This window comes from Bubalus bubalis, chromosome 7 (genome assembly GCF_019923935.1).
Source record: "Bubalus bubalis isolate 160015118507 breed Murrah chromosome 7, NDDB_SH_1, whole genome shotgun sequence".
Classification (NCBI taxonomy): Eukaryota; Metazoa; Chordata; class Mammalia; order Artiodactyla; family Bovidae; genus Bubalus; species Bubalus bubalis.
The window spans coordinates 72,444,117-72,458,479 of record NC_059163.1 but is presented as its reverse complement, the minus strand read 5'-3'; the positions used below and the strand labels follow the sequence as shown (position 1 = coordinate 72,458,479).

At 36.0% G+C, this 14,363-nt stretch overlaps 1 protein-coding gene across 5 annotated transcripts in view; it reads left to right on the top strand.

Annotated features, from left to right (window-relative positions):
- ZCCHC4 (zinc finger CCHC-type containing 4) overlaps window positions 1-14,107 on the top strand; it is a 47,862-nt gene extending 33,755 nt beyond the window's left edge. For 3 of the 5 annotated variants that reach the window (XM_025290234.3, XM_025290232.3, XM_025290231.3), the window contains 5 exons: window positions 4,615-4,736; window positions 4,993-5,068; window positions 7,842-7,893; window positions 8,390-8,534; window positions 9,265-9,602. In XM_025290234.3, the coding sequence (XP_025146019.3) occupies window positions 4,615-4,736; window positions 4,993-5,068; window positions 7,842-7,893; window positions 8,390-8,534; window positions 9,265-9,430 (561 nt within the window). In that variant the 3' untranslated portion in view covers window positions 9,431-9,602. Of the gene's footprint in view, window positions 1-4,614; window positions 4,737-4,992; window positions 5,069-7,841; window positions 7,894-8,389; window positions 8,535-9,264; window positions 9,603-13,398 lie in introns of those variants that run through there. The other 2 variants (XM_006041984.4, XM_025290237.3) reach the window with 2 other exon arrangements.
- The last annotated feature ends 256 nt before the right edge of the window (window positions 14,108-14,363 follow it).

Sequence of the window (14,363 nt, the reverse complement as noted above, 5' to 3'; positions counted from 1 at the left end):
AGCTTCATTTTGTGGTAATTTTTTCCCTTTTATATTAAACTGCCTTCATCAATTGAAAAATTTGCAAGTTTCCTCTCCTCCTTCACAGATCTTTTCCCATAGACCTTGATTAGGCTTTCTTTCTGACTTGGTCTTGAGATGAGTATATGCCCCCAAACCACAATACAGTAAAAAAAAAAAAAAAAAACACACAGACACACAAAATCTCTTTTTTCAGAAATACTTTTTAGGTTAGAGGAAGGCAGAAATGCTGCAAATCTTCATAAAATATAAATCATGTAGAATCTTCATTGATAAAACACTTGATGAATACAGAATAAATAGTTATCTAAGACCTAGAAAGGAAAGATTTGGTAATGAAAAATTCTGATTTAGAGTCAGAAGTTTGAGTCCTAGCACTGCCTTTTAGAAGCTATTTAATCTTGAGGGAAGTCACTTTATCTTTCCAGGTCTCTGTTTCCTTACCTGTAAAATAAAATAATTGAACCAGAAAAGGGATGGCAGATAAGTTTTACTTTTAGACGTAAGCCTGATGAATTGTCAATGACTTACTGGAGAATTTGTTGAGAATACCAGACTCAGTGGCAGAAAGTAGCATGATTGATTAGTGATGTCTGCCACAGGGTCAGGGTCAGAGAGGGGTAGATTCAGGTCTTGTATTTACCATATCTGAGCTGGATCATCTCACTTCCCTTCCACCTGGAACATGCTATGATCTCTTGTTTCTACTTAGTCTGGGACATTTATCTGGATTGTTAAAAGTAGAGATCTTTGCTTTTCTGGTTTTTTTTTTTTTAAAGCTATCATTTAAAAAAATCATCCCATTAGAAAACAGTTTTTCGAGGCTGATTTCATGTTAAGAAATGAAGACACTTTGACAGGAATTTCTGAGAAATGATTGTAAATTATAAGGTGACAAGAAATTCTCAAAACTCAATATATAGTAAACATAAAACATTTAATGGATTTGAAGTGATGAATAACACACAAACATGTCTGTGTATGTTTCTGTATGTATCTATATGTATGTATACATATGATATTTAAAATAAGAGGTTACATGGAATAAGGTTTTTAACCTTTTAGAAGTTCTTTAATCTTGAGGGGAAGTCACTTTATCTTTCCAGGTCTCTGTTTCCTTACCTGTAAAATAAAATAATTGAACCAAAAAAGGGATGGCAGATAAGTTTTACTTTTAGACTTAAGCCTGATGAATATATTCCATATTATATATGTAATATATATGTAAAAAACCTTATTGCTATGGCAGAAGTTGAGTGATGGAGCTGAAGAGTTCACTTGGGATCTTTTGAATATAATGAAATTAAACAACATACTTTAGGGAGTTCTGAAAATACAAGTATGTACTGTTTTTATTTAATCTTTATTTCCCAGCATGACACTTCAAGCATAGTAGGTGCAGAGTAATTGTCGACTTGAATGTCTTGGTTTCTATAGAACTAGTTTCAGTCTTGTGTTGCAGAAGACATTTGCTTATAGATAAAATTAAAAGTTAGGAATTGCAGATATTTTGTACTTTCCCTCATTTCTATACAGTACTTCATCACATTAATCAGTTCCATGGGAGAAATTTTCTATTTGAAAATGCCTCTCATCATCATTGTGAGTGAAATGTCAGGGATAATGATGGGAAAATGGTGTATCAGCTCTACCACTAGTGATATGCAATTTGCAAAATTGTGTTTGCTTTACAGCACTTCCATAGGAGGTTTATTTGTGTGGATGAAGCTATGAAATATGGATGTATGTTAGAGGTACATTAATTTACCCTAGCAGCATGCATTTTACATACCATATGTTTATAGTTAATTAGCACAACAAACCCACATTTAAAAATAATAATAATCTCAATTAGGTTATGCAAAATCAAGTAATCAACCACCTTCCTGACACACACATTCTCTGACTCCTTGGGTAATCATAAAGAAATTGTTCTTTTCCCCTCTCTCTTCCATCTGCTATCTATTCTATTGCATGGAGTATTCCATTTACTTAAAGTCTTTCTAAGATACTCTTTTCCAGCATTTAAAAATCTTCATAAGATTCTCTTGGAAAGAATTTTTTTTCTTATGACAGTCATAAATGTTCAGAATATCTTTGTTGGATTTAATAAGGTGCCATATATTTACTGAGTACATTGAGGAAGTGCGTTAGGGAAAAATTATGAATTTAAACCATTTTAAAAGAAAACTACTTAAAATACTGTTTTAAGGTGATTGAAGTAAAGTCTACTTTTGTGTCTTAGCCTCTAATAGGTAACATATATTCATAGAATTTTAAAGTTGGAAACAAGCATAGCTTTAGCATAGGCTAACTTCCCAATATAATAATCCTCTCCACTAAATTCATGACAAGCAGCCATCTAGCCTCACTTGAATGCTTTCAGTGAGCAAAGTCCTACAGCCTTACAAGGCAACTCAATTTATTTAATAGCTCTAATCATTAGAAAATTTTCTCATATGGAGATAAAATATGCTCCCTATTAACTTCTAACCATTGGTCCTACTTCTATTTTCCAAAGCAATGAAGGAGAAGTCTAATTTCTATTCCACATGACACCCCTTCAGTTATAAAATAGCCATCAGATCCTCCCAATCTTCTCTTTTCTGAATAAACACCCCCAGTCTGTAAAACTGTAAGTCCTATTTATCCCCATTACTTTCAGTAGAAATGAACTGGCTTTATTAATGTCTCTCTTAAAATGTAGCAACTGAATGCAGAGCTGTGAAAGTGATCTAACCTCTTCTCCTTTCCTTGTTAATGATACTGTAGTTGTTATACTCCTGAGCAATCCAGCTGTAGGCCCACACCTACTCTTACATGGTTACTCTAGACTCTGGACTCACTACGCTGACCTGTGTATGCTCACCATGCAGAACACCCTAGGGCTTTTTTCCTCACTGTCTCTCATTTAGTTGGGTCTCCTCACCTTGTACTTTTCTTTCCCCCCACTGCTGAAGCTTGTTAATCAGTCTTCCTAGATTTGTTCCCCTGTACATCTAGCCAGCAGTGCTACGGCCATTGGAGAACCTAGGAGTCTCCCATTAAAGGCCTCTCTTTCCATTGTGCTCAGTGCCTCCAGTTCAGTCAGTTCAGTCGCTCAGTCGTGTCTGACTCTGCGACCCCATGGACTGCAGCACGCCAGGCTTCCCTGTCCTTCACTATCTTCCAGAGCTCATGTCCATCGAGTCGGTGATGCCATCCAACCATCTCATCCTCTGTCGTCCCCTTTTCCTCCTGCCTTCAATCTTTCCCAGCATCAGGCCATAAGGTTCTTTTCCAGTGAGTCAGTTCTTCACATCAGGTGGCCAAAGTTTTGGACACTTTGACAGGAATTTCTGAGATGCCTTATGCCTTATATTTTTGCAGTTCTCTCATTAAATAGCTAGCTTGTGAGTTAGTTCTGTTGTAAATTCTTAAGTGTAATCTTATGTAGAATCTACACAATTTATTACTTGAAAGTTGGGATCTATCTTATAAAAATCTCATAATACTCTTATGGGTGATCTAAAGCAGTGTTTCTCAAACTTTAGTGTGTGAAGAGGGCTTGTTAAAAATACAGATTGCTAAGCCCCACCCCCAGAGTTTGTGTTTTTAGGTCCTAGGTGGGACAAGAAATTGCATTTCTAACATGATCCCAGGTGATGCTGATATTGCTGATCCAGACACCACACTTTGAGAGTTAATGATCTGAAGAAAGATGGACTTAGTGACTAGGTGGAATTCACGGCAGTTTTAAAACCAAACTGAGAATGTTTATGGTTGATAGGCTGGAGGAGGAGACGGGAGCCAGAAGCTGATAAGAATCATGCTTGTTGGTTTCAGTTTACTTTCCAGATAATCTGTAGAAATGGAAAGTTGAGTTAGGGATATTAAGGAGAGAGGTGAATGCTTGAAGTAGTCATTGTGGGGAGAACTGTAGTTGATTTCCCTCTGTCTCCATCCTTCTATCACCAACATATGCCAGGTCCTGAATTCAGTGTTTTACATACACTGGCTCATTTAACTTTCACAGCAACTCTAAGGTAAGTGTTAGTAACCTCCTTTTCCAGATGAAAATGATGCAGGCTTGCCTGAGGTCATATAACAAGTGAGCGGCAGAGCCACTGCCTGGTCTCGACCTGGCTCTGTCAGAAGGTGACGGTGGAGGGCCAAACCAAGGTGGCACTGAGCCTCAGGGAGCTGAAAACTGACATGCAGTGAATGCAGACAGGGAAAAACCCTAACCAAGCTGGCACAGATCATCAAAGGTGGAATTTTTTAATCCCCAAAGCTAAATTCTTAATTATGTAATAGCCCTTCTTGCAGAGTCTGTTGCATTGGATACAAGATTAGAGTTCTTCTCTTAATCCCAGGTAACATGGATTTGTCATAACAAATTTTAACTTTTTTATAATAAAATTTTACTCTCATGGAGTCCTCTCTGAATCTGTTAACTAATAAACTCTTGCTTTTAAGAACTTCTTGTTAAATGCTCTGATTTAATTTGTATCTTGGCATCAGTTTGTTCACTTATTGGTTAAAGAGTCTTAACAAATGTTGACACAGTTAAGAAATTTTAATTTTAATTTTTTTTTTTTTTTTACTTTCTAGGTAGATTATGATAATCATGCACTTTATAAACATGGAAAGACGGGACGGAAACAGTCTCCTGTGCGTATTTTCACGAATATCCCACCTAACAAAGTAATCCTTCCTATTGAAGAAGGGTACAGGTAAGATCATAGAGGGACCTTGAAATACATGAGTCACTGAAAATGAAGTTCCGTATATCTGACACAAAAATGCCTTTCATATTGACTCATGTAGTACTTTTATTATTATTAAATGTCGCCTAAAATGTCATATTGAATTTAATTTGAATTATACCGAGTTTTTGTAACATGCCTTGTGAACTTTTATCTACCTTGTGAATCTCAATAGGTATAAATATATGCAGCTCATTTCATTGAATCTTTCTTTTCTCCTTAGATTTTGCCCACTGTGTCAACGATATGTTTCTCTAGAGAATCAACACTGTGAACACTGTAATTCTTGTACATCCAAGGTATAGTTTTCTTTAGAATGTGTTTTTACTCAAATATGTTAGTTTTATTTTAGTTCATTAGTTTCATTACATTTGCTTAATGCTATTTTTTTAATATTATAATTCATATTACTGTATTAATGCCAAAGAATGTTCAAACTACTATACAGTTGTGTTCATTTCGCATGCTAGCAAGGTTATGTTCAAAATCCTTCAAGCTAGGCTTCAGCAATACGTGAACCAAGAACTTCCAGATGTGCAAGCTGGGTCGAGAAAAGCCAGAAGAACCAGAGATCAAATTGCCAATATTCATTGGGCCATGGAGAAAGCAAGAGAATTCCAGAGAAACATCTACTTCTGCTTCATTGATTATGCTAAAGCCTTTGACTGTGTGGATCACAACAAACTGTGGGAAATTCTTAAAGAGATGCAAGTACCAGACCACTTTATGTGTCTCCTAAGGAACCTGTATGCGGGTCAAGAAGCAACAGTTAGAACTTAATATGGAACAATGGACTGGTTCAAAATTGGGAAAGGAGTACATCAAGAGTGTATATTGTCATACTGCTTATTTAACTTATATGCAGAGTACATCATGTGAAATGCTAAGCTGGATGACTCACAAGCTGGAATCAAGATTGCCAAGGGAAATATCAACAGCCTCAGATATGCACATGATACTACTCTAATGGCAGAAAATGAAGAGGAACTAAAGAGCCTCTAAAGAGGAGAGTGAAAAAACTGGCTTGAAACTCAACATTCAAAAATCTAAGATCATGAAATCCAGTCCCATCACTTCATGGCAAATAGATCAGGAAAAAATAGAAGCAGTGACAGATTTTATTTTCTTGGGCTCCAAAATCACTGCAGATGGTGACTGCAGCCATGAAATTAAAAGACATTTGCTCCTTGGAAGGAAAGCTATGATAAACCTAAATAGCATAATAAAAAGCAAAGACATCCCTTTGCTGACAAAGTCCATATAGTCAAAGCTATGGTTTTTTCAGTAGTCATGTACGGGTGTGAATGTTGAATCATAAAGAAAGCTGAGCTTCAAAGACGGATGCTTTTGAATAGTAGTGTTGGAGAAGACTCTTGAGCGGTCCTTGACCAGCAAGGAGATCAAATCAGTCAATCCTAAGGAAATCAACCCTGAATATTCATTGAAAGGTCTGTTGCTGAAGCTCCAATACTTTGGCCACCTGATGCAAAGAGCTGATTCATTGGAAAAGACCCTGATGCTTGGGAAAGATAGAAGGCAAAAGGAGAAGGAGGCAGCAGAGGATGACATGGTTGTATAGCATCACCAACTCAATGGACATGAATTTGAGCAAACTCTGGGAGATAGTGGAGAACAGAGGAGCCTGCAGTCCATGGGATCGCAAAGCACTGGGCACGGCTTAGCAATTGAACAAGAACAACAAGTTAGTGAATTATTGTTTATTAATTATATTTTAATACAGTACCTTTCTCTAATCATAAAGTACTGCAGGCTTTTAAAAATATTTAGTTGCCTTCATTATCATTAATAATTTTTGAGTTATTTTTATATGGTACTGTGTGACTGCCAAAATTATTAGTGTTTCAAATAAGGCACTAAATGAGGACTAAATTTTGTTGAGGGCAAAATTGTTTCAAATAAGGCATTGAATTATTAGATACCAATCACTGTTCTGATGAAGCAGCAGTTAATAACAGGACTTTTTATGTGCCAGGCCCTGTCTTAAGTGCTGTACATGGACTGGGTCATTTACTCCTCATGCAGCACTAGTAGACAGGGCTTTTCACGGGTGGGGAGGGACTGCAGAGGACACGCCTCCTAGTGACATTGTTAGGGAGGCAGGATCACCCTTGGGATATTCTGTTATTTTAACTAAATCCAGTCCAAAAGAACATGTGAAGTTTAGTTGGCTGATAAGCACATATTATTCTCTAAAGGAAAGGCTATATTTTTATAACTATTGGAAAGTACATTTTTTATAACTTTATAATTGTATTACTGGTTATACTGGTTTTTTACTATGGTAACATTGATTATATATATTTCCAATTAGTTTAGAAAGTGTCTGTATTCTTCATTAAAAAAAAATTATGCCCAAATCATACAAATTACAAAATGAGAAAAAAAAGAAACAATTTTTTAAATTTAGATATGCACACATAAGTGGAAAAGATAAAAACAAGGAAGTGAGCATCAGAAAAGCTAGGATAGGTGTTTCTCAGTGGGGAAGGAGGAATGCTGGACTAGAAAGGGGCATTTGGGGAAACGTCCAGGGGACTGATGGTATTCTGTCTCTTGACTTACTGGGTTCTTCAGTGTTCACTTTATAATACTCACTAAACTGGATGTATGCATTTCATGTACTTTTTAAGGTATGTTTTATTTCATAGTTTTTAAATTACCCAGATAGTAACCTCCCTCCTTCTAAATTAGATTTTCTCAAATATGAACGTTATTAAGGATTATGTCAGATAGACTATAAAAACTATGAGTCATTAATTCTCTTGAAATTTTCTTTGAGTCCTTCTTCATGCAGTTTGGGTTGATTTATCTCGAGTGGACTTTCAAGATCATTTAATAAATCCCCCAGTTTTAGTGTTAAGGAATCTGGGGCATTTGAGTTGAGTGGAGAAATGCATAAATTAAAATCAAAGTATTTAATTGTAAAGCTCAGGAAAGTGAGAAATAAGGAATGAATAATTCACACAGCTTTTAATAAGCCATTTTAATTTTTAATTATCGGACTTGATTCTTAATGACAAATTAATCATAATTTAAAAATTGTTTTTGTAGGATGGCAGGAAATGGAACCATTGCTTTCTCTGCAAAAAGTGTGTAAAGCCTTGTAAGTATTTAGACTTAGTGTTTGAGATCCTATGAAAACATTTGGGTTTTTCTTCATCTAAATAGAATTTTTATTGAACTGTATTTACAAAAGAAAAAAATTAATATAGAGACTTACATTAATTTACTTTCTTTTTAATTTTTACACTTATTAAAATGAACTTTCTCTTCTTCAGAGAGAGAGATGACTTTACCTTGTTTGGTTTGGCTTATTTTAGGAGGATTTTGTATTGTTCAGCCAGTCCCCATTGTATCAGTGGTTTGTGACTCATTGCAGAAGGGTGGAATTTGTTGCCACGTATCAGAAAGAAGTTAGCTGGTTTATGTGGGATTCCAATCTGTTAACCTTGGCCTCTTTAGCCAAACTATAATTAGCTAGGCAAAGCGATCACAATATTTGAAGTAAACACTATTCATACTTCCTCATCATAAAGATTAATCTAATGAAAAATTCTATTAAATGAACCTCTTCTAAAACCTAATTTTTTATTTTACAGCCTGGATCCACTGTAGCATTTGCAATCACTGTGCTCTTCCAGATCATTCTTGCAAGGGCCCTAAAGACGGCTGCTTTATTTGTGGTGAATTAGATCATAAACGGAGTGCTTGTCCTAACATCTCTACATCTAAGAAAGTTAACAAGTTAGTTGAATTCCTTTATTTACTAGAAAAAATTTTTCTTGTGTACAGAACAGTCCACAAAAGTGTGCAATAACTGAAGGATCCATAAGTGCTGGATTAATTGTTGCTGTCAGTGTCAGGCATTGTTTGCATAGATGGGGAGGAAGGGTATCAGGGTGAGTCAGAGAGCCTAAGATTTTACAGGCAAGACCAGTAAATAACCAAAATATAAGGTAGAAAATGACTGACTAACTTTCCTATACGTGTATATAATATAGTTGTTACAATTCAGAGCAACTTTATATACCAATGACAGTAGTTGATTTAGAAATATTGGTATTTCAAATGGGCTACCTTGTGATTACATTTTTTTCTTTTTAAACTAAAGGGATGACATGTATTGATTGAGTCCTCTTGTTTTGCTGATGTGAAAACCAGATAGCTAAGTTTAATATTACATTAAAATTGAGATCAGGATAAAAATTTTGAGCAATCATATAACTTGTGATGAAAAAAACATCTTTTAGTATTAGAAGTGTTAGGTTGGTGCAGAAGTAATTGCGGTCTTGCATTGTTGAATTTTGCCATTTGATACTGGAATACATTCTTAAATAGATGTTACTTTATACATCCTTTTAACGCACATTTCATTTCTTTTTTGCTAATGAGTTATTGTTTATTTTATATTTATTTTAGACTATAGAAATGATATTAGACAAAAAAACAAATTTGAGCAATTCTTTTATTCGAGGTCAAAATGGGTTGTAAAGCAGCAGAGACAACTCACAACATCAACAATGCGTTTGACCCAGGAACTGCTAGCATATGTACAGTGCAGTGGTGGTTCAAGAAGTTCTGTAAAGGAGACAAGAGGCTTGAAGATGAGGAGTGTAATACAGCTGGCCATAGGAGGTTGACAACGACCAATTGAGAGCCATCATTGAAGCTGATCCCCTTACAGAGAAGTTGCTGAAGAACTCAACATTGACCATCCTATGGTCGTTTGGCATTTCAAGCAAATTGGAAAAGTGAAAAAGCTCAATAAATGGTTGCCTCATGAGCTGATCAAAAATAAAAAAAGTAATTGTTTTGAAGTGTCATCTCTTATTCTCGGAGAAGGCCATGGCACCCCACTCCAGTACTCTTGCCTGGAAAATCCCATGGCTGGAGGAGCCTGGTAGGCTGCAGTCCATGGGGTCGCTAAGAGTCAGACACGACTGAGCGACTTCACTTTCACTTTTCACTTTCATGCATTGGAGAAGGAAATGGCAACCCACTCCAGTGTTCTTGCCTGGAGAATCCCAGGGACGGGGGAGCCTGGTGGGCTGCCGTCTATGGGGTTGCACAGAGTTGGACACGACCAACGTGACTTAGCAGCAGCAGTTTCTCTTATTCTGTGCAACATTTCTTGATTGGATTGTAATGCGTGATGAAAAGTAGATTTTATATGACAGTTGTCAATGACCAGCTCAGTGGTTGGACCAAGGACAAACTCCAGTGCACTTCCAAGGCCCAACTAATACCATAAAAGGTCATGGTCACTGTTTGGTGGTCTGCTAACCTGTCTGATCCACTACAGCTCTCTGAAGCCTGCTGAAACCATTACATCTGAGAAGTATGCTCAGCAAATCGATGAGATGCACCAAAAATTGCAATGCCTGCAGTCAGTATTGGTCAACAGAGTGGGCCCAATTCTCCACAACATCGCCTGACCGCATGTCACACAGCTGCTTCAAAAGTTGAATGAATTGGACTACAAAGTTTTGCCTCTTCCACCATATTCACCTGACCTCTCGCCAACCACTTATCACATCTTCAAGCATCTCAACAACTTTTTGCAGGGAAAATGCTTCCACAACCAGCAGGCAGCAGAAAACGCTTTCCAAGAGTTCGTCAAATCCTGAAGCACAGATTTTTATGCTACAGGGATAAACAAACTTATTTCTCACTGGCAAATGTGTGTTGATTGTAATGGTTCCTATTTTGATTAATAAAGATGTGTTTGAGTCTAGCTATAATAATTTAAAATTCAGGGTCCTTAACAATTACTTTTGTACCAACCTGAATACTTGATGCTTTACTAACTACTTACGATTGTATTCTTTTCCATCTGTTTTTATTTTTTTGATCAGTAGAAATTTTTTTCCATTAAAGCCCAGCCATTTGAATTCTGCCTACTACCTTTTCCATTGAAAAGTGGAAATGAGAGTGTCAGTAACTTAGTCGTGTCTGACTCTTTGCAACCCTATGGACTGTAGCCTGCCAGGCTCCTCTGTCCATGGAATTCTCTAGGCAAGAATACTGAAGTGGGTGGCCATTTCTTTCTCCAAGGGATCTTCCCAACCCAGGGGTCAAACCTGAGTCACTTGCATTGCAAGCAGATTCTTTACCATTGGAGCCACCAGGGAAGCCCATATTGAATCTACTTTAAATAATTATTCCCACTAAGTAATAAAGGATAGAAGTGATATTATAAAAATTAATTAAAGAGGTATATTGAGTCTTAGAAAATACTTTTCCTTATAAACCTTTAAGAATAGAATACAGTCTCATAAAGTAGGGGTGATCTAGGGGTGTTTTACTATTTACAGTTTAATTCTAGTTGCAAACAGGAGTTGGTATCATGCTCAGCCTTTGATCCTGTGATTTTATGATGCATGGAAACTGAATTTGCATTTTGGTAATACACTGTAGGCTCTTCCTTGGTTCTTAAATAGCTCTGACTAGTCTATTTGTTAGTAATATATTGTTTTCATTGAGGAAAATCATGTAGTGTCTTTCAGTACTAGATTTTATCAATTTTAATTTAAGACCAAATCTTTTAGGACGTGGTATACCTGATAATTCTTGAATAATATCACCTTCTCTTAGAGAAGACACCTAAATTGTTAATGGTTATTTTCAGGTATTGCTTTCAAAAAGTTTTTACAATGAATTGACAAGGCATGAACTTTTTATAATAGTAAAAAATAATTTTTATGCTGTTTTTTTTTAACCTATATGGCATAAAAGGTCTTTTCATCTTGTGTGTTTCCTAGTTGTCTTATGTTACTTTAGTTTCCTTAGTATTAATTTTCGTTTGGTTATGAACTAGAATGATGCTGGCTCCCTCTTGTGGTTAGCTCGTTTTATCAGTCACATAAATACTTGTAATTTAGAGGACAAATATCAATACCAGGTCAATTTAATTTTAAGGCAAAATAAAACAGCCAGCTGATTTATACTCAGTTTATCACTGTTTAAAGACTCTACCTCTGGAACGTTTTGTTTATTCATATTACAAATGAGTATTTTCTTTCTGTTTTTGTTTACCATATCTTCTAGTGAAATCTGGTTCATGTTCTTATCAGTGGATAAGCCAAAGAAAATTTGTTTGAATTTTGTATACAGGCATGCATAATAACGTCATTGATTTTGCCATCAAGAGATTATACGTCATCACATTTGCTAAATCATCACTTTCCAGGACATTTTCCTACTTTAAAATAAATGGCTAGAAAAAAAGGAAACTTTTATAACATGCACAAAACAGAACAAAGATGACTATTTTGTTTTATTTTGAACTTAAAAGATACCCTAGTGCAAAATCTAAACATGGAAAAATATTAAATTACCAAGCAAAATTCTGAATAGTAGTCATGTGGAGCTACTAATAATAGCTAGTATTTATTTAGGAGTTACTATATGCTGAGCATTTTATATACCTGAATAATTTATAGTAGTGTATGTAGTATCAAGGTAAAATTAAGAGCACAGTTCCCTGAATCATGCTGGTTCTGCCAACTCCTCATAGATGATTTCTTAGCCTCAGTTTCTTTCCCTAAAAAAGAAAAAGTGAGGAGAAGGAAAGGGAAGGGTGATGTCTGTCTGTCTTGTCTGTCTCCCAGCTCCTTGAAGTCAGATGTGCCCATTCATGTTCGTATTCCCAACACTTAACACGTATACTGATGGAACCAAAAGAGAGGCTGGGTTTGTCCACTAGGAGATTATATACTGTATATGAAGCTGCTTTCCCAGATTTTGGTCCTGGGAAGATCAAGAAGAAGCTTTCCCCTAGGACTTGTGGTGGTTTATAAGAAGGAGTCTAACAGTTGATATTGCTGGGCAGCCTTGGAAGTTTCCAGGTTTGCCAGTGCTGGCAGCCCCAGCCCACCCCTTTGTTCATGATATGATAAATGGCATGATTCTGCTAGCTTGGAGAAAGTGAATGAACAGACCAGTAATCTTTCTCAGCTATAGATTGCCTGTAACTTAGTTCAGAGAGCACCTGAAACAAAGGATCTGTTTTTGTTTTCTGGTATGATTTAATATTTTTTAGAGATTGACTTTCAGCTTATTCATTTTGAAGCCAGTCTTCAAGAGACCACTAAATGTGGACATCCTGTATGGCACTTGTCAGGCTTTTAGGATACTGAGGAAAGGAAAATTAAGACTATAAGATGAGCTTCTGTAAGCCTTTTCAGAGCTGCAGCATTTTTCTACCATTGCTAACTGTCAATGTATCGGTCTTTTTCTGAAATATGTAATTCAGGGATTTGGAGATAGAAGTGCTGAGTTGAGCAGTACAGATGTACAAGGGGAAAAAAAAAAAACCCTCCCAACTCATTGGCTTGACTATTTACCTCTGTGGTGTATTTGTCCTGAATAGATTGTTCTAAATCTGTAGTAACCATCTTTCAAAGAAATTTCTTCTCTAAAACATTTTGCTTGGTCAGGACTATATCTCCTTGTTACTGTGGTTAGGATTCTGAGGATTTATGCTTATAATACAGTAAATTCTTTCCCTTCTGTTTTCTTATTTAGTTAGCTAGTTAATTAAACTTCAACATAATTACATAATTCACTGTGCTCATTCTCCAAAATAATTTAGCACCTTGTTTTTCAGAGCTGTCAGAAAGCAGAAGCAAAGAAAAAGCAATAAGATGAAAATGGAGACCACTAAAGGACAATCCATGAATCATACATCTGCTACAAGGAAGAAGAAAAGGAGAGAAAGAACCCATCAATATCTTTGCTCTTAAATGTCCAGTGACTTGAGAATAAGAAAGATTTATAGTCCAACCTTTGATGCCATTTTCTGAAAGTGCCATGTTAGACTTAAATTCTGTTGCTTTCAAAGGTATGCACCTTTCTAAGCTTGAAAATAAGGAGGTGGTATTTTGCTGGTTTATAGACACCCCCCCTTAATACCCCCCTCCCCACACACACACACACACACACTGCAGCCCCTCTGGAGACCTTCACTGACTTACTAGCTTTTGGTGCCTTTTTTCTCTCTTTACATCTCTTCCAGTCATATTATTTTAGCCTCTTTTATCTGAAAAATGGGCACAGAGCATTCTTTTGCAGAAACAAAGAAAAAAATAAGAATGAAAACCTGAGGTTTTGTTTATATTGAACATAGGAATATGTTGTTAGATATTTTAAATTAAATGTTAAAATATTGTACAGTGGCTTAAATCTCACTTGTAAAGAGAAATACAGTGTACAGTTGTTGTTTTTTTAAGACAGAATCTGAAGATGGAAAGAATTTTGACAAAGGCAGTCTAAAACAATTATGGTTATATTAATATTAAATATTAATTTTTCAACTACTCTTTGCAGTTATCCTTTGATGGTATAGAATCACCTAAATGTTTGTTGAATTATGACTTGCTCTGTCGTCTTATTGTCTTTTAACTTATGCAGGATGTTTCTTTTTTTTTTTTTTTTTTAATTTTATTTTATTTTTAAACTTTACATAACTGTATTAGATTTGCCAAATATCAAAATGAATCCGCCACAGGTTTACATGTGTTCCCCATCCTGAACCCTCCTCCCTCCTCCCTCCCCATTCCATCCCTCTGGGTC